Here is an 18,774-nt window from a genome sequence, read left to right on the forward strand (position 1 = left end):
GATTGGAGAATAAAAACAGCCACTGAGATGTAAAACAGAAAAAAACCATGATTGTGGAAGCATTGATCTCAACTCAATCATGCATCCAAATGACCTGGAGAGCTTTGTAAACACAGATTGCCAGGTGCCACAATTGAGTTTCTGATTCAGTTTGTCTGCAGTTAAGCCATGGAATTTGCATTTCTAACAAGGTCCCAGGTGATACTGATGCTGTTGGTCCATGGACCACATTTTGAGAAGCAGTGGTCTAGAGTGGACCTACTTTACTTGGTCTGTTTGGGAAGCCTCCTAACAAACTGAATACTCAGTCTCAGATCTTCAGCATTTCTGAATTTCCTTCCAGGGTGAACCCGAGCTACCCAGTTCTCTTGGAGGACCCAGTTCTTTGTGCCATTGCAAAAAAGCACAAGCAAACCCCAGCGCTGATTGCCCTTCGCTACCAGATGCAACGTGGGGTTGTGGTCCTGGCCAAGAGTTACAATAAGAAGCGGATCAAAGAGAACATGCAGGTGATGAGTGGGGCTGTGGGCATAGGGGGTCTAAATAATATCCTTCACGAGGGTCATTCTTTGTCCAGCTCTCAAGACTATCTTTGGGCCAAGATGAATTACCTGTTATTTGTCATGCATATATGCCTTATGTATATTCCTAATGGTTTTCTCCTCCTAATGTGGCAACAGGAGAGGTGGCATGGCTGGATAGGATTAAGATTGGACAGAAAATGGAGATTTTAGTTCCAGCATTACATCTGCAATTTATTCTGTCACCCTGCAAGTGATATCTTATTTTCTTTATTCTCAGTTGACGAAATTGAATTATGATTTTCTTAGACAGTTGGGCTGCTATAACAAAATACCACAGATTGGGTGGCTTAGAAACAACTGAAATTTGTTTCTCACTGTTCTGAAAGCTGGAGGTCTGAGATCAGGATTCCCGTGTGGTGGCGTGAGGGCCCTCTTCCAGGTCACAGGCTTCTCCTTGTATCTTAATGTAGTGGGGGGCAAAGGAGCTCTCAGAGTCTCTTATATGATATATGATATTATTTAAATCTCATTCATGAAGCCTTCACCATCATGACCTAATCACCACTCCAAGGTCCCACTTTCTAATATCATTACAGTAGGAGTGAGTTTTCCAACATACGAATTTGTGGAGCACGCAGATTACAGCAGTGATCTTCAACCTCCATGTCATCATGGTTTTATTTTGCATTCCTCTGAATAGTAACGTAGTTTCATTTTCATACTTCTAATCTCCCTGAGTTTCTGCCTTTGTGAAGTTCCTGTTCAAGACTTCATCCATTTTTATTAGGTTGTCTGTCTTTTGATTTATATGTATGAGATGATTATTATACTGTTAGCCATAGCTGTACAGCAAACTCCCCCCCCATTAAGGGGTTTAATGCAGAAATCATTTATGCATCTCATGATTCTGTGGTATGACAATTAGCCTGCACTCATCTAAGCTGTTCTCTCCTTGGCTGGACCCTCTCATGTATTTGCAGTCAAATGCAGAGCAGCTAGGCAGTGCTGCTTTAGCAGGTGGATTTGGCTGTTGTCAGAGGAGCCAGCCCTCTTCTCCATATGGTTTTTCATGTATAGTCGGCTAGACTGTGGCCACTAACCTGGTCTTCATCTCAGCACAGTGGTATGATACCAAGGCAATGAGTGGGAAAAAAAATCCTTGTCATGTCTAGGCTCAGAACTGACTCGCCACTTCTTCTGGCAAATTTCATTGTCCAGTGCAAGTTACAGGTCAGGCCAATTCAAGGGGCAGGGAAATATTACCCTGAAAATTTGTTTTTGTCTTTCCATTCAAATTTAGCCCTGTAATACACCTGGAACTGATTTTCTAATATGACATGAAAATGGATATATATACATATACTTAAATAGAAACCTAAATGTCCATATTTTCCCACAGATTTTCATTGTCAACTTTGTCATGTATCAAGTGTCCATAAGTACATTTCTGGCCTCTTTCTTCTAGTTAGCTATTTACTTTGCTGCACTGTCTTATTGTAGTGGAAAATAAGTCTTGCTTTAAAGAACGGTACATTTTTCTTCTTTAAGGATGTCTTGGCTGCTCTTGACTAGCTGTTCTTTTATATAAAATTTAGTATCACTTTACCAACTTCTGCAAAAGAAAAAATCTTTAAGTCTTTGGTTCATGTTGCATTGAAACACTAGATCACTTTAGAGAAAACTGATTTCTTTTCAAGATTGAGATTTCCATTCCATGACTATGATATGAATTTCTAATTATTTAGGTATTCTTTAATATTTCAAATACATTTCATAACTTTCTGTACAAAGGCATTTACATAATCTTTTTTGTTCAATTTATTCATAGAGAATGAGTAAGTTTGGTATGGGCTTCTCGGATAGGTTTTCACGGAGTGTGGGGGGTCCTCCTTCCAATACTTGCTTAAGCTCAAAGCTGTGTCATGCTTAGGGGTGTTGGGAAGGAAAAATCAGTGTAATGTTTGGTCAAGTACGAGTATTCTGTCCAGGTTGTCCAACTGCCCCTTTGTTTGGAAAAAGAAGATTTTTGTTTGTTTTCTGTCACAAGTAATTCACTTAGAAAGATTTGGGATTGATGCCTTGCAAACTGTGTGTGTGTGTGTGTGTGTGTGTGTGTGTGTGAAATGGAGCAGAAAAGGAGAGGGAGTGGGAAAGAGAGGTGGAGAACCCCGCAAAAGTGTTCCCAGGCTGGTTCACTTGGAAGCTGAGGACAGGCAAGTCTTCCCTGTACTCTATTCTTGCGTCCATCCAGCTGGAAAATCCTCCAGTTCCCAGGGGGAGGCCAACTCCTTGGGGGAGAGGTTAATGTGATTCTTCCCTTCCTTCCAGGTTCTCGATTTTGAATTGACTCCAGAAGACATGAAAGCAATTGATGGCCTCAACAGTAATGTACGATATTATGATTTACTCTTGTAAGTGACTTGTATATATTTCACACACATTGTTTTCTTTTTTTTTTTTTTATTGGAGTATAATTGCTTCACAACGTTGTGTTAGTTTCTGCTGTACAAAGAAGTGAATCAGCTATATGTATACATATATCCCCTTACAGATGAACCTATTTGCAGGGTAGGAATAGAGACACAGACGTAGAGAACGGACTTGTGGACATGGGGGTGGGGGGTGGAGGGGTGGGGTGAATTGGGAGATTTTGATTGACATATATACACTACCATGTGTAAAATAGACAGTTAGTGGGAACCTGCTGTATAGCACAGGGAGCTCAGTTTGGTGCTCTGTGATGACCTAGATGGGTGGGATGGGGGTGGTGGGATGGGGGTGGTGGGAGGGAGGTCCACACACATTGTTTTCTGTAGCATGCAGGTCAGCAGAGAAACTGAGCTTCCCTAACCAGGAAGGCAGGCCTGATTTCCAGTGTAGGAGTAAACCAGGGCTTCCTGTAGACCTCAGACCAGAGGTTTCTTCCAGGGCTTAGTCTCTGACCTAACAAAAATGTTAGCAGGGCCCAGGACAACTCATAAGTAAAATCACCAAAGTTCACATTGTGGTGAATTCACTACTTTATGCCCCTCATCTCTGTGCCTGGTGTACTTCCTCTCAGGGCTGACGTACCCATTAGATACAGAAGGCACAGTGCCTACAGCCCTCTATTCTTTTAGGGACCTAGGAAAATGTTTCACCTTTATTTTTTTTTAAATCAGGGGAAAATGATTTGTATTAGTAATGACTATGTAACAGTGAATCCAGCCTGGATACATTCATTTTTATCCTAACACAATTGTAAAATGTCATGTTAATATTTTTATGGAGGAGGAGCCCATAAAGGCCAATGTGCGTCGGTGCTGTGAAGGCACAGTGGGGCATGCTTCCACCCCCTCCCCTAAATGTCTGGTGGCTTTTCTCCCTAATGTGCATTTCTTTCCCAAGACATCATCCATTTCTTCCAAATTTATCTCTTCATTGGACCTTTTTCCCTATTACAACTCCATTTCCTCATCCTTGTAATCTCACCAAACTGAATTACAATTAGGTCATGAACTTAACTGACCCTCCAGTGAGTGACTGCTGTGTCCTTAGCAGGATACATCCAGATAAGATCGTGTGGGTCTCTCTGGTTTCTTGATTTAAGACTTACCTCAGTGTTGCCTTTGTCCATCAGGAGTCCACCCCCTGGGGAGCCCCTACCTCCTCGACTTTGACTTAATTCACAAACATAGAATTCCATGTTCAATTACAGCAGGAGGATATCAGGACTGAAGAGAAAGAAGACTAATCAAACAGAGAAATTTGGAAGGGAATTTAGAGAGAAGGGAATACAAATTATTGATAAAGATCTAGTTTCAAATGAAAGATGTCAAAACTCTTTCTCTTGTTTGTAAAGCTATATCATGATTCTGAGAAAGGATATTATAAATGAAAAAAAGGTGGAAAGCTACTTTTCTGTACTCAAATCTTTGAAGTATACTTCTGTGTTCTCCTTATTAGGCTGTGAATGCCTAGACTTACTCATATTTGTGGACGTAGGTCAACAGCATGGCTCCTGGCACGTGGAATTGCTCAGAATGCACTCTTTAATGAATTGAATTGAAAAAGACAAACTTAGAAAGAAAAGTAAAAACATGGAAAAAAAGGAAAACAGCAGTAATACTAATTCCTTGATAACCAGTGTTTTAATACATTATAAATTAAGAAAATAGTAATCCCTTTTTATCGGTATAGTTACTTATGTGTACATGATATCTCAAGAGATTAGAAGTTTTTTAACAGAGCACCCTCTATTTTGGGGGGTGCTCCATGTTTATGTGTTGGATGGATGTGTGAAAAAGATCAGCAAAATTCTTACTGTGATTATTGTCATCATCCAGGGCCAAATGTTCCACCTGGGGCTGAAGTGACCTTAGCATTTCATCTATAGTTCTTAGACCTTCTTAGAAATTGTAATTCCAACCAAGGTAGATATCACTGTGGCTTTTATGTTGCATGTGAATGTGGGAACTGGATATGAAGATGCAGTTGACATATGGACCGGGAGCCTGCATATATGTATGTTGTAAATGAGTTGGTTGTAAATTTAGAGTTTTAGAGCATCCTAACTGCATCCACAGAGGAACACTCTCCTTGACAAGTGTGAGACAGAGTTAATAAAATTAATATCCCTCCTTCTCTTTCAGCATTGCTGATCACCCTGACTATCCATTTTCTGAAGAATATTGATTATGAGTGATCCGCCATGGTTGTATCAGAATTTATTGATTCTAGGGGTGTGGTGAGAATTGCTATAATCATTGGAGCTAATTAAAATCTGTGTCTCTAGTTTAAGGCTTCTTGCATGTTTTGGTGTGTGTGAAATAATAAAGATTTCAAAGTAAGGATACTCAGGAGGGGGATCAAAAGGCAGAGTCGGAGGACCTTGAACTCACCTTCCTCCATGAAGACATCAAAACTACCACTACACATAGAGTAACTCTCACTGCAGACAACTTGAAGAGTAGCAGAATGGCTCTCTACAACCCAAGCTATCAAGAAAGAACCTCACAGAGCCTAGTAGGTGGGCAGGAGAAGCAATCCATTCAGGACCCACACCCCTAGCAGGTGACCCAGAGGAGTATAAACAGGCTCAGGGATCCTCCTTAAAGAGCGAGGGGTACAAGACCCATATTAGGCACCCCAGGTCTGAGGACTGGCACTGGGAAGATGAGCCCCCTTGGCTGGTTTGAAAACCAGTGGGGCTTACCAGAGAGCTGTAAGAAACCAAGACTCCATTCTTCAAGAGCGTGTGCACGGACTTGATTGCTTTCAGTCCCAACACAGAGACAGCAGATTGGATTCTGCTTGATGCTCTGGCCGGTCTGCCAGGACTACCTCAGTGCATGCCAAAAGCCTCCTGCTCCATCCCCTCCTGCTCTGGCACTGGTCCCTGCTAAGGCAGAGACAGCCATCACATGCACAGGGAGAAAGTGGTGGCAACTCAGAAGTGTGTCTCCAGCCCTTTGGGCCCTAGCCCTACCCCCAACAGGTCACCAATTGCCATTGAGCCTAGAAGAAGCCTCAGCTCACACCTAACTCTGGCTCTGGTCCCTCTGACTCCAGCCCTATCTCCCACCAAAACAGCAGCTGCCAGCTCACCTAGGGAGAAGACATGGCCTGTGCTCACTTTAGATCCCACCAATGCCACTGGTCACAGGCAGACCACATAGAGATGCTCCCACACAAGGACACACCTTTAGACTCTGGAATAGGTAACTGTTTGCCTAATCTCATAGAGACAAACAGAAAAGACCAAACAAATTAGAAGAAAAACACACATGTTCCAAATGAAATAACAAGATAAAACCTCAGGGAAAAAAACCCTATCAAAAGAGAGATAAATAATTTACCTGATAAAAAACTCAAAGCAATAGTAATAAAAATGCTCACTGAATGTGGGAAGATAGTAGAGGAACACAATGAGAACCTCAAAGAACTAGAAAATATTAAAAAGATCCAATCAGAGCTGAAGGATACAGTAACTGAAATACAAAATACACCAGAAGGAATTAACAACAGGTTAGGTGATACAGAAGAATGCTTTCACAACCTGGAAGACAGAATAGTGGAAATCACTCAATCAGAACAGCAATAAAGAATAAATTATTTTTCATAAGAACAGTTTAAGGGACCTCTAGGATAACATCAAGTGCACTAACACTTGCATTATAGGGGTCCTAGAAAGAGAAGAAAAGAGAGAAAGAGGCAGAAAATATATTGGATGAAATTATGGCAGAAAAGTTCCCAAATCTGAGAAGGGAAAAGATATCCAGGTGCAGGAATCACAGAGAGTCCCAAACGAGATGAAACCAAAGAGGCCCACACCCAGACATATTATAATTAAAATGGCAAAAGTTAAAAATAGAGAATTCTAAAGGCAGCAAGAGAAAAACAATGAGTCACATACCAGGAAAACCACATCAGGCTATCAGCTGATTTTTCAGTAGAAATATTGCAGGCCAGAAGGGAGTGGCATGATATATTTAAAGTGCTGAAAGGAAAAAAAAACCTATGATCAAGGACAGTCTACTCAGCAAGATTATCACTCAGAATTGAAGGAGAGCTAAAGAGTTTCCCAGACAAGCAACAACTGAGTTTATCACCACTAAACTCACCCTACAAGAAATATTAGTGTCTCCCTTAAGTGAAAAAGAAAAGGCTATAACAAGAAATAAGAAAATATAAAAAGGGAAAAATCCCACTAGTAAAGCCAAATGCATAGTAAAGGTGGTGCATCAACCACTTAAATAAACTAGTACAAATGTAAAAGACTAAATTAAATAGTTAAGGGATAGACATGAAGATGTAAAATATGACATCAAAACCACAAAATGTCAGGATGGAGAGGGTAAAATGTAGATCTTTTAGAATGTGTTAGAGCTTAAATGATATCAGTATAAAACAAGTAGATATAGGTATAGGTTGACATATATAAACTTCACGGTAATCACACATCAAAAACCTACAGTAGATACACAAAAATTAAAGAGAAAGTAACCCAAATATAACACAAATAAAGTTATCAAATCAAAAGATAACAGACTAAAAGAAGAAAAAGACAAGAAAAACTACAAAAACAACCAGAAAACAAGTAACAAAATGGCAATAAGTACAGTACTATCAGTCACTTTAAATGTCAATGGACTCAATCCTCCAATCAAAAGACACAGAGTGGCTGATTGGGTAAAGAAATAAGAACAGTATACATACTGCCTTCAAGAGCCTCACTCCAGAGCTAAAGACACGCACAGAATGAAAGTCAGGGGATGGAAAATATCCTCCATGCAAATGGAGGCAAAACCAAAACTAAAACCTGTTCTAGCAATACCTATATCAGACAAAGTAGACTTTAAAACAAAGTCCATAATAAAAAACAAATAAGGGCATTATATAACGATAAAGGCATCAATTGAAGAAGAGTCTATAACATTTGTGAACAAATATGCATTTAATTTAGAAGTACCTACATATATAAAGCGAATATTAACAGACCTAAATAGAGAAATTGACAGGAATACAATAATAGTAGGGGACTTTAACACTCCACTTACATCAAAGGTTAGATAATCCAGACAGCAAATCAATAAGGAAAAACTGGACTTAAATGATACATTAGACCAGTTGGACTTAACAGATATTTAAAGGACATTCCATCCAAAAACAGCAGGAAACAAATTCTTTGCAAGCGCACATGGAACATTCACCAAGATAGATCACATTCTAGGCCACAAAAGAAGTCTCAGTAAATGTAAGATGATGGAAATTGTATCAAGAGGCTTTTCTGATTGCAATATGAAATTAGAAGTCAATTATAGAAAGTAAAATTAAACAAACAATAAGTGGAGATTAAGCAATATGCTACTAAAAAACCAATGGTCATTGAAGAAATCAAAGAGGAAATTAAAAAATCCCTTGAGACAAATGAAAATGGACACACAATTTCCAAAATCACAGCTTAGCATTTTGTTGACATCACTGTACATGTTAAATTTTATTTGGCTTCATAACATTCCATTGTATCAATGTTTCATGATTTTCCTAACTCCTCCCAAATTTATTATAATTTAACTTGTTTACAGGTTTTTCCTTTATGGATAATGTTGAGCAAGATAATAAGTTATATAAAATATTTATCATTTGGGGGGAGTTACATTGTGATAGTTCTTTAAAAGTCATACACTGGGTGAAAGGTATGACCCCTCCAACAGTCTGTTTGCATACTGCAAAAACTATCAATAATTAACCTCCATTAAGCACCTTGCCAGCAAGTCTTTTTTTGTTACCCTTTTCAGGATTGCACCCTTGTCAGGACTGGATATTCTTATTATAAAGCAAAGAAGAAGAAATGAAATAATTTTTTTCTGATTGAAAAGGTAAAAAAGCAAATTTTCTTTCATTTTGAAGTTTTATTTCTTTACTAAAGGTTAACATTTTGAAAAACGCTCATTAATCATTCCTTTAAATTGTGTGTGTATGTGTGTGTGTGTGTGGTGTAGTGCAGTGTAAGATAGCTAAGTGTTTCAAACGATGTGTGGTCAAGAAGGGGCTTCATCATTGGAAAAACAAGAAAGATATTGGTATGTGGGGGTTTCTAGTCCAGCATATGGTTAATAATTGTTCAACATTCTCTTATAATAATTTACAGTAATGTAAGTGTATCTGGAATTTAAAATTTACTCATTAAAAATATGAGTTAAAATTTTGCAAAAAGTTAATGATGTCTTTATTATTTTACAACACTTTACTTAAGACCACTCTGATAGAAGTACAACCAAGTGAACTGGCTTCAATTCTCTTCTTACTCCATGGGAACTGCTTTAACCTTGCTTCTCCTCCAACGTATTTCCTAATAGCTGGTCAGTACAGTTGGGGTGTTACCTTCCTGTTATTCATAACCTGTGAGGGCAGAAGAAAAAATCAGTGTCTGCTTAGTCAGAGGAGCAACAGGTAATGGTTCCAAACGCCAGTGTTTGGAACTTAATGATGGTCATGTCATTCCTGTATGGAATTTGACACCTATGCACCTGAGGAGGTAACAATAGTAGTTTGGGGTTGAGGATTCAAAAGAAAATAGACTTAATATGAGTGGAAACCAGTGTGGGTTGTCAAGTCATTGAGTTCCTGTGTGACTCTGGGAGGCCCATTTTGTTCTACTAACCAGGCTAGAACCATCCCCTATGAAAGGGGAGAAAGTATTCAGTCTTCACTCCACATCAGGGCCTGATCATACAGTCACCTACCGATTATTCTGGGTTTCCCTCTAGTTTGCATCTCTTTCCCAGCTTGGCAGAAGAGGTGAGACTCAGCTGTCAAGGACACTGTCAGTTGCTTTGCTTAGAGATTGATTGTAATGGGAGTGGTTTCTCTGTATATTTCATCAATTCAAGATTCCTTTCCTCCTTCCAGGAAGACATAACCCAAAGAAATAGTTGATGTAAAAGGTCCTGAAGATGAGGTGCTGGGAAAATGATAGGAGAGAATTTCTGGGCATCTATGGGGTAGCCTGCTGAGTGCCAGGTGAGAAATACTCCACCTGTGTTTTGCCTTGTACTGTTGTTACTGCTTGGAAACTTATCTTGAATAGAAAATATAATATCATTTGTAGGAATAAGCCACAATCTTATAGGGCAAGGTCTCAGTTCTTGGTCCTTGTTACCGTATTTTGATTGAAACATAATTTAAGTGCTTGGACATAAGAGAGGCTAGTGCACAAGTCTCTAGACTGGAAGTCAGAAAGTTTGCTGTCCATCTTGTCTTTAGTGTATGTAGTTGTATGACAAAGGACTGGTCCTTAAACTTTGAGTCTCACTTTTCTCCTCTGGAAATACAGAAAGAAATATTCAGAGACTCTTTACCAAAGAAGATATTCAGATGGCAAATATGCATATGAAAATTTGCCCAACATCATTTGTCATTAGGAATAGGAAACTAAAAAAAAAAAAAAAAAGATTCTCCTACACACCTATTACAATGGCCAAATTCAAAACAGTGACAGCACCAAATGCTGACAAGGATGTGGAGCAACAGGACCTTTCATTCATTGCTGCTGGGAATGCAAAATGGTACCCGTACTTTGGAGGAAAGTTTGGGGTTTCTTACAAAACTAAACATACTCTTACTATGTGATCCAGCAACTGTGTTTTTAGGTATTTACCTAAATAAGTTGAAAGCTTATATCCACAAAAAACCTTGTACATGGATGATTATACTAGCTTTTAATAATTGCCAGGTTATATATAGAGGTTCATTGGGTATGGATACATAATTTTATCCATCAGTAGAATATTATTCAGTGATAAGAAATAAAGTATCAAGACATGAAAAGACACGGAGGAAACTTAAATGCATATTGCTATGTGAAAAAAGAGTGCCTTAAAAGGCTACACACTCTATGCTTCCAACCGTATGACATTCTGGAAAATGCAAAATATAGAGACAGTAAAAAGATCAATGTTGCCAGGGGTTTGGAGGAAGAGAGAAAGGGAAGGATGGATAGTGGAGCATGTAGGATTTTTAGGGTGGTGAAACTATTCTGTATTATGTATACAGTAATGGTGGATACATGTCAATACACATTTTTCAGTATGCATAGAGCTGCTGTACAATAAAAAGTGTGAACCGTAATGTAATCTATGCGCCCTAGTTAATAGTAATGTATCAATATTGGCTCATCTGTTGTAACAAATGTCCCACAGTAATGCAAAATGCTAATAACAGGGCAAAGTGGGGGGCGGGGAGAGGGGGTATGAGAACTTGCGGTACTTTGTATACAATTTCCCTGTCAATTTAAAACTACTCTAAAAATAGTCTATTATTAAAAATAAACAATGTATTATCCAATTTTTATTCTTTCTAACAGTTTATTACCTTTAATTAAAAAAAAAACTTTTTTGAGAGTCTAAGAGTCAGATTTTGTGATTATCTCATGACACCACGGTTAAAGGATTTGATGCACCTGTAGTCAAATTGTCAGTGTTTCTAATAGTTCTCAGGTCTATGGAGGTGAACTGGAATGGGAAATAGGCCATTCTTTGGTCATCATCTACATCTTAGTAAAGTAGGTTAGCAGGTTTCCAGGCTTATTCACATGAGACTGTGTGGAATAGTTTTGGAGAAACTCATTTTCAAAGGGGTATTTCCCTCCTAAGGAAAGTGGAATCAGACCTCAAGGAACTTTCCATTTCTGTGAATTGACTTGCTTATCTCTGCTCTTTTGTGGCAGCTCTCTTTGTCCAGATATTTCCTGCCTGCACAGCATTTAGAGATGTCAAAATTCTTTCATAACCTGCACAGCAAAGTAACTATTTCATTCCATGCTGACTTGCAGTACCACAAAGATAAAGAACAGATATTCCCTGGGCCTATAGGAAGTTTCAAGATAAAGCCTGAGATGGCATGGCTTATGAATGGCACCCATGCCCAAGGCAGACTGAAAGAATAGCTTTGTGGTTGTAGAACTGAGCCAACTGGGACAAAGTTCCTAGTTCGGTGATAATTTCTGTATTTTATTCTTTGGAATCAAAGCTGTCAAAAATAGTCTTTGCCAACAAGAGCCCATGGAAATTGCAATTCCAAACACTATGGGCTTGAGATATCATGGAATTCATTCAAGAGATTCAGCTAGGATACTCCCAGTAAAATACTAAAAGGTCATACCAATATTGGCCTATTTGGAATTGATGTTAGGAAACCTGACATTTGGACTGCAATAATCCTGAATCTTAACATAAGACCTGGAACCACAAGAGTTACCACAAAACCCCAAGACATGCAGGCACAAGATTGTTTCTCAAATGAAAAATAACGATGCAAATGAGGAAATCTACCACCATGGAACAGAACCAAAAGATGTAACAAATAGGAAAAAAATCACACAAGAAGACATAAAAATAATAATGTAGTATGAGCATGATGTAAAAATAATGTGGTTTGGCATTCTCAAAGGAAATTAAGAAGGGACAAACATTTATGAAAGGAGAAGAAAACTAAGTAAGTAAAAAAAAAAAAAAAAAAAAAGATGGGAGAAAGAACTAATTGGAAGTCTTATGAAAAATAAATTATCTGAATGAAAAAAGGAAAACTTCAATAGATGCAAGAAGCAGGAGATTAGACACAACAGCTGTTAATTTTTATTTATTTATTTATTTATTTATTTATTTATTTATTTTTTAAAAATTTATTTATTTTTGGGTGTGTTGGGTCTTCGTTTCTGTGCGAGGGCTTTGTCTAGTTGTGGCGAGCGGGGGCCACTCTTCATCGCGGTGCGCGGGCCTTTCACTGTCGCGGCCTCTCTTGTTGCGGAGCACAGGCTCCAGACGCGCAGGCTCAGTAATTGTGGCTCACGGGCCTAGCCGCTCCGCGGCATGTGGGATCTTCCCAGACCAGGGCTCGAACCCGTGTCCCCTGCATTGGCAGGCAGACTCTCAACCACTGCGCCACCAGGCAAGCCCTTAATTTTTATTTAAATGAGTGATTGTTTTTAGCACCTATTTGATGTCTCTTTATCTGGAAGAGACAAATTCTAAACCTGAAATGAGTGAATCAATGAATTTGTTTGAATCTTCCTTTCCAGTTTAGATGCCTTTTATTTCTTTTTCTTGTCTAACTGATCTGGGTAAGACTTCCAATACTATGTTGAATAAGAGTGGTGAGAGTGAGCATCCTTGCCTTGTTCCTGATCTTAGAGGGATAGTCTTCATTTTTTCACCATTTAGTATAATGTTTGCTGTGGGTTTGTCATATATGGCCTTTATTATGTTCAGGTACATTCCTTTTATACTCATTTTATTGACAGTTTTTACTATAAATGGGTATTGAATCTTAGATGCATTTTCTGCATCTATTGAGATGAACATATGGTTTCCATCCTTCATTTTGTTAACATGGTGAATCATTGTTTTATTTGTGAATATTGAATCATCCTTGCATCCCTGGAATAAATCCCACTTGATCATGATGTATGATCCTCTTAATGTATTGTTGTATTCAGTTTGCTAATATTTTTCTGAGGATTTTTGTATCTATGTTTATCAGAGATATTGGCCTGTAATTTTCTTTTTTTTTTTATGTTGTCTTTGTCTGGTCTGGTATCAGGGTAATGTTGGCCTCATAAAATGAGTTAGGAAGTGTTCCCTCTTCTTCAATTTTTTCTAAGATTGTGAGAAGGATAGGAGTTAAATATTCTTTGAATGTTTGGTAGAATTCACCTGTGAAGCTGTATGGTCCTGGATTTTTGTTTCTTGGGAGGTTTTTGATTACTGTTTCGATATCTTTGCTAGTGATCAGTTTATTCAAATTTTCTATTTCTTCGTAATTCAGTCTGGGAAGGTTGCGTGATTCTAAGAATTTGTGCATTTCTTCTAGGTTGTCCAGTATGTTGTCATATAACTGCTCATAATATTCTCTTATAATCCATTGAATTTCTGTGATATCTGTTGTTATTTCTCCTCTTTTTTTCTGATTTTATTTATCAGAGACTTCTCTTTTTTTCTTAGTCTAGTTAAAAGCTTGTCAATTTTGTTTATCTTTCCAAAGAACTAGCTCTTAGTCACTGATATTTCTATTGTCTTTTTAGTCTGTATTTCACTTAGCTCTGATTTTTATTTTCTTCCTTCTACTGACTTTGGGCTTCATTTGTTCTAGTTTTTTAGTTCCTTTAGGTATAAGTTTAGTTTGTTTATTTGAGATTTTTCTTGTTTCTTGAGGTGGATCTGTATTGCCATAAAATTCCCTCCCATTACCACTTTTGCTGCATCCCATAGATTTTGGTACACTGTATTCTCATTTTCATTTGTCTTCAGGTAATTTTTGATTTCTCTTTTGATTTCTTCATTGAAAAGAAGAAATCAAAACTTGTTTACTAGCATGTTGTTCAGTCTCCACATATTTGTGATTTTTCTAGCTTTCTTGTTGTAGCTGATTTCTAGCTTCAGACCATAGTTATCAGAAAAGATGCTTGATATGATTTCAATCTTCTTAAATTTATTGAAACTTATTTTGTGTCCCAACATATGGTCTGTCTTTGAGAAAGTCCCATGTGCACTTGAGAAGAATGTGTATTCTGCCGCATTTGGATGGAATGTTCTGTACAAATTTATCAAATCCATCTGGTCTTATGTTTAATTTAAGGCCTCTGTTTCCTTGTTGACTTTATGTCTGGATGACCTATTCATTGACATAAGTGAGGTGTTAGCTATTATTGTGCTGCCATCAATTCCTCCCTTTAGGTCTGTTAATAATTTATGTGTTTTGTTGCTCCTATGTTGGGTGCATATATATTAATCACTGTTATGTCTTTGTGATGAATTGTTCCCTTTATCATTATATAATGTCTGTCTTCGTCTCTTGTTACCTTTTTTAGCTTGAGGTCTATTTTCTCTGATATGAGTATGGCTACACCTGCTTTCTTTTGGCTGCTATTTGCTTGGAGTATCATTTTCCAACCCTTCACTTTTAGCCTGTGTTTGTTTTTAGAGCTGAGGTGAGTCTCTGGGAGGCAGCATATAGTCGGGTCTGGTTTTTAATCCAGCCAGCCACTCTGTGTCTTTTGATTGGTGAATTCAATCTATTTACATTTAGGGTGATTATTGGTAGATGAGGACTTAGTAATGCCATGTTATCTTTTGTTTTCTGGTTGCTCTATATCTCCATTATTTTTTTCCTTGTGTTTCTGTCTCCCATTTTGGTTTGGTGGTTTTCTATGGTGTTTTTCAGTTTCTTTTTTTTTTTTTTTTTTTAATGTTTCATGTCTCTGCTCTGGGTTTATGTCTTGTGGTTACCATGAGGTTTGCATACAACATCTCATAGATAAAATAGTCCTTTTCCTGCTGATAGCATCTATTTTCATTTGCCTATACAAGTTCTGTTCTTTTCCACTTCCCTTTTATGTTTTTCTTGCCTCAAATTATCCCTTTTATGTTGTGAGTTTGTTACCAAATTGAAGTAGCTATAGTTATTTTTTCTGCTTTTTTCCCCCTTTTAACCTTTATGCTATAATAAAGCATTTTAAAAAAACCTATTCTGATATAGAGTTTCAACTTTCTGATTAACTCTGTCTACTTATCACCTTGCTCAAAGTTTTGCCTTTTTGTTTCTGGTACAAGAGCTCCTTTTGACATTTCCTTGTAAAGCAGGAAAAGTTGCTGAAGGTCCTCAACTTTTGTTTGTCTGGGAAAATCTTTATTTTGCCTTCATATCTGAATGATAACTTTGCTGGGTATTCTTGGCTGACAGTTTTTATCTTTCAGTATTTTGAAAATGTCATTCCACCCTTCTCCCTTCCCCCCAGCCTATTAAGTTTCTGTTGAGAAATCTGCTGATAGCCTAATGGAGGTTCCTTTGTAGGTTACCATCCTTTGTTCCCTGGCTGCCATTTTCTTTGTTGTTGACTTTTGACAGTTTTAATATAACCTTGGAGAAGGTCTTTTTGCAAATATAATATGGGCTGATTAACTGAGTCCCCTACTTATTTTCCCAGAGTCTTGGTGAATCCAAGAGCCCTGTAACCCCACCTACCACAATGGATTGTCGTAAATGCAGAGGGAAGAAAGAGAAAAGAAGGTGTGAAGGATTTTCAGAGGACTTGCTCCCCTTAGTGGTCAGGGGTGAAAAGTTAACCAATGAAGTAACATTTTTCTCATTGCTCACATGATTGATTCATATCATGGTATCAGTAGTTTTAGCTCTATAAATGACAGCCTAGGGCTTCCCTGGTGGTGCAGTGGTTGAGAATCTGCCTGCCAATGCAGGGAACACGGGTTCGAGCCCTGGTCTGGGAAGATCCCACATGCCGCAGAGCAACTAGGCCCGTGAGCCACAACTACTGAGCCTGCGCGTCTGGAGCTTGTGCTCCACAACAAGAGAGGCCGCGACAGTGAGAGGCCCGCGCACTGTGATGAAGAGTGGCCCCCGCTTGCCACAACTAGAGAAAGCCCTCGCACAGAAACGAAGACCCAACACAGCCAAAAATAAATAAATAAATAAATAAAAATTAAATGACAGCCTAATTGTACCCATATTAGGACAGTCAATACTCTCCAATGGAATATACTGTCTGGGTAAATTCTGCATTTCCAGATCAGATTCAGAGCTGTTCCTGAAAGACAGATTCATGGCTGTTTTCACAGTTCGAGAAGGGTTGGTGTTTGCCATGTGGAACATCAGAGATGATTTTGTTCCCTTTCTCTAATATTTAAAACTGTGCTTGACTGTTTCCTCTTTGATTGTAATACATGATTTTGTGTATGACTTTAATTGTGGCATAGAAGAGAGGTTCAAAAACAGTGTGGTGCCAATCAGCACCTATGTGTAGGTTTTGCAAACAAAAATCAAGGGCAGATGAGCACATAAATACCTTGCCAGTGTCCTCCGGGCAACGGTCTCAGTGTTTACGTCTGCTTTTTCACGTTCAAGGTTGGATATATACTAGATATCCACTTAGAGGTAAGTACCCAAATCTTTACATAGAGGAAATAATTCTCTGAAGTCAGGGATTCTCCCTTTCTTGGTGTGGAACCATGTCCAGTAACTCAACAGTGAATTATAGTACGTACCTCTTGGTCTTTTTTTTTTTTTACAACATTTCATAACATTTACAATATTGTGTTAGTTTCAGGTGTACAGTTAAGTGAATCTGTTATACATATACATATATCCACTCTTTTTTAGATTCTTTTCCCATATAGGTTATAACAGAGTATTGAGTAGAGTTCTCTGTGCTATACAGTAGGTCCTTATTAGTTATCTATTTTATATATAGTAGTGTGTATGTGTCACCTCTTGGTCTTTTAAGTGATTATATTGAGTGCTTTATCCTTTGCTGTCTCTGTAATTTGATATTGCTTACTGAATTATTTTATTTATACATGAAGAAAAAAGATAAGTATATAATTTTAAATACATATGTAAATGATCATATATTTGCTTTTTTGTTGAATTTTTTTCTTTTTGCCCTTTTTGTCCCCCATGCCCTCTTTTTCCCCCTTTACTCGTTTCAGCAACACTTCACAATAATGAATGTTAACAGCTTAATACGCACTTCCTATATTTTCTCCAGGCTTATATAATATATACCTATATATACATTTATATACACAAACATATATGTATGTATATATGTACACATATACAACATATGGAAATTATTTGTCATGTTTTAACAAAACCAGATCCTGTATTCAGCACATGGAAATTCCTCCAAGTGCATTAGCAGAGCAAATACTACATGGAGTGAAGTCACTGTAATTATTTACTGATTTTCTTATGGGTGAGTGTTCACTTGGTTCTGGGTGTTGGCACTAAATATGGTTATGTAAAATATCCTTATACATGTGCCATTACACAGGCGCTTTCATTTCTGGGGATCAGGATTTATGAGTTAAACGGTTTATGAAATTTTAGTTTCAATAGTTGTTGGCAGATTGCTTTTCACATTTAATTTCACATACCTAGCTGCAATATACGAAATTACTTTCTTATCCACACGGCTACCCAATAGATACTATGACTCATTTAAATTTTGCCAGTCAGGTGGCTATAAACTGAAATCTCTTTTGTTACTTTAACTTGCTTTTCCCTAACGACTAGTGAATCTTTTACTATGCTCGTGGACATTTGGGTTTGTATTATTATTTGCAATTTATCTTCATAGCCTCAGTCAAATTTTTATAAATTACTTGGCTTTTGCTATATCAGCTCCCTGTTATCTAGTTTATAAATATTTTCCAAATTTATCATTTTCCTATTAACTCTGTTAAAAGTTTGGATTTTTATATAGCCAAATATGTTTATTTCTCCTTTCATAGCATTTGATTTTCTGGTCTATTTAACAAGCTCTTCTCTCAGACAAGATTATGTCTTGAAGTTTCTTGTATTTTTCTCATTTTTCACACTTTATGTCACTTACGTATTTGGAATTTATTTACAGTTGACCCTTGAACAACACAGGTTTGAACCATGTGAGGCCAAGTGGCTTTTTTTCAGTAAATATGTGCCACACTAGTAATCCACGGTTGGTTGAATCTACAGAGGCAGAACTGTGGATATAAAAGGGAGACTGCAAAGTTATATGTGGATTTTCAACAGTGCTTGGGTTGACGCCCCTAACCCCTGCATTGTTGGAGGGTTAACTGTATATATACGGTGTATTTGTCTTCTATTTCATCAATGACAAAAGTCTTTAGTATATTCTAGTAAATTTTTTTACTAGAATCTCTGTATTTGTTAATATATTTGCATTCTCCAATATGCTTTTACTATAGTCAAT

General features: G+C 37.7%; 1 protein-coding gene across 2 annotated transcripts in view; it reads left to right on the forward strand.

Moving 5' to 3' along the window:
• Positions 1–8,876, forward strand: part of LOC133084870 (dihydrodiol dehydrogenase 3) — a 37,967-nt gene extending 29,091 nt beyond the window's left edge. The window contains exons 9-11 of one of the 2 annotated variants that reach the window (XM_061181665.1): positions 344–509; positions 2,853–2,935; positions 8,804–8,876. In XM_061181665.1, coding sequence (XP_061037648.1) covers positions 344–509; positions 2,853–2,935; positions 8,804–8,876 — 322 coding nt within the window. Of the gene's footprint in view, positions 1–343; positions 510–2,852; positions 2,936–5,155; positions 5,199–8,803 lie in introns of those variants that run through there. The other variant, XM_061181666.1, reaches the window with a different exon arrangement.
• The last annotated feature ends 9,898 nt before the right edge of the window (positions 8,877–18,774 follow it).

This window comes from Eubalaena glacialis, chromosome 2, assembly GCF_028564815.1.
Source record: "Eubalaena glacialis isolate mEubGla1 chromosome 2, mEubGla1.1.hap2.+ XY, whole genome shotgun sequence".
Classification (NCBI taxonomy): domain Eukaryota; kingdom Metazoa; phylum Chordata; class Mammalia; order Artiodactyla; family Balaenidae; genus Eubalaena; species Eubalaena glacialis.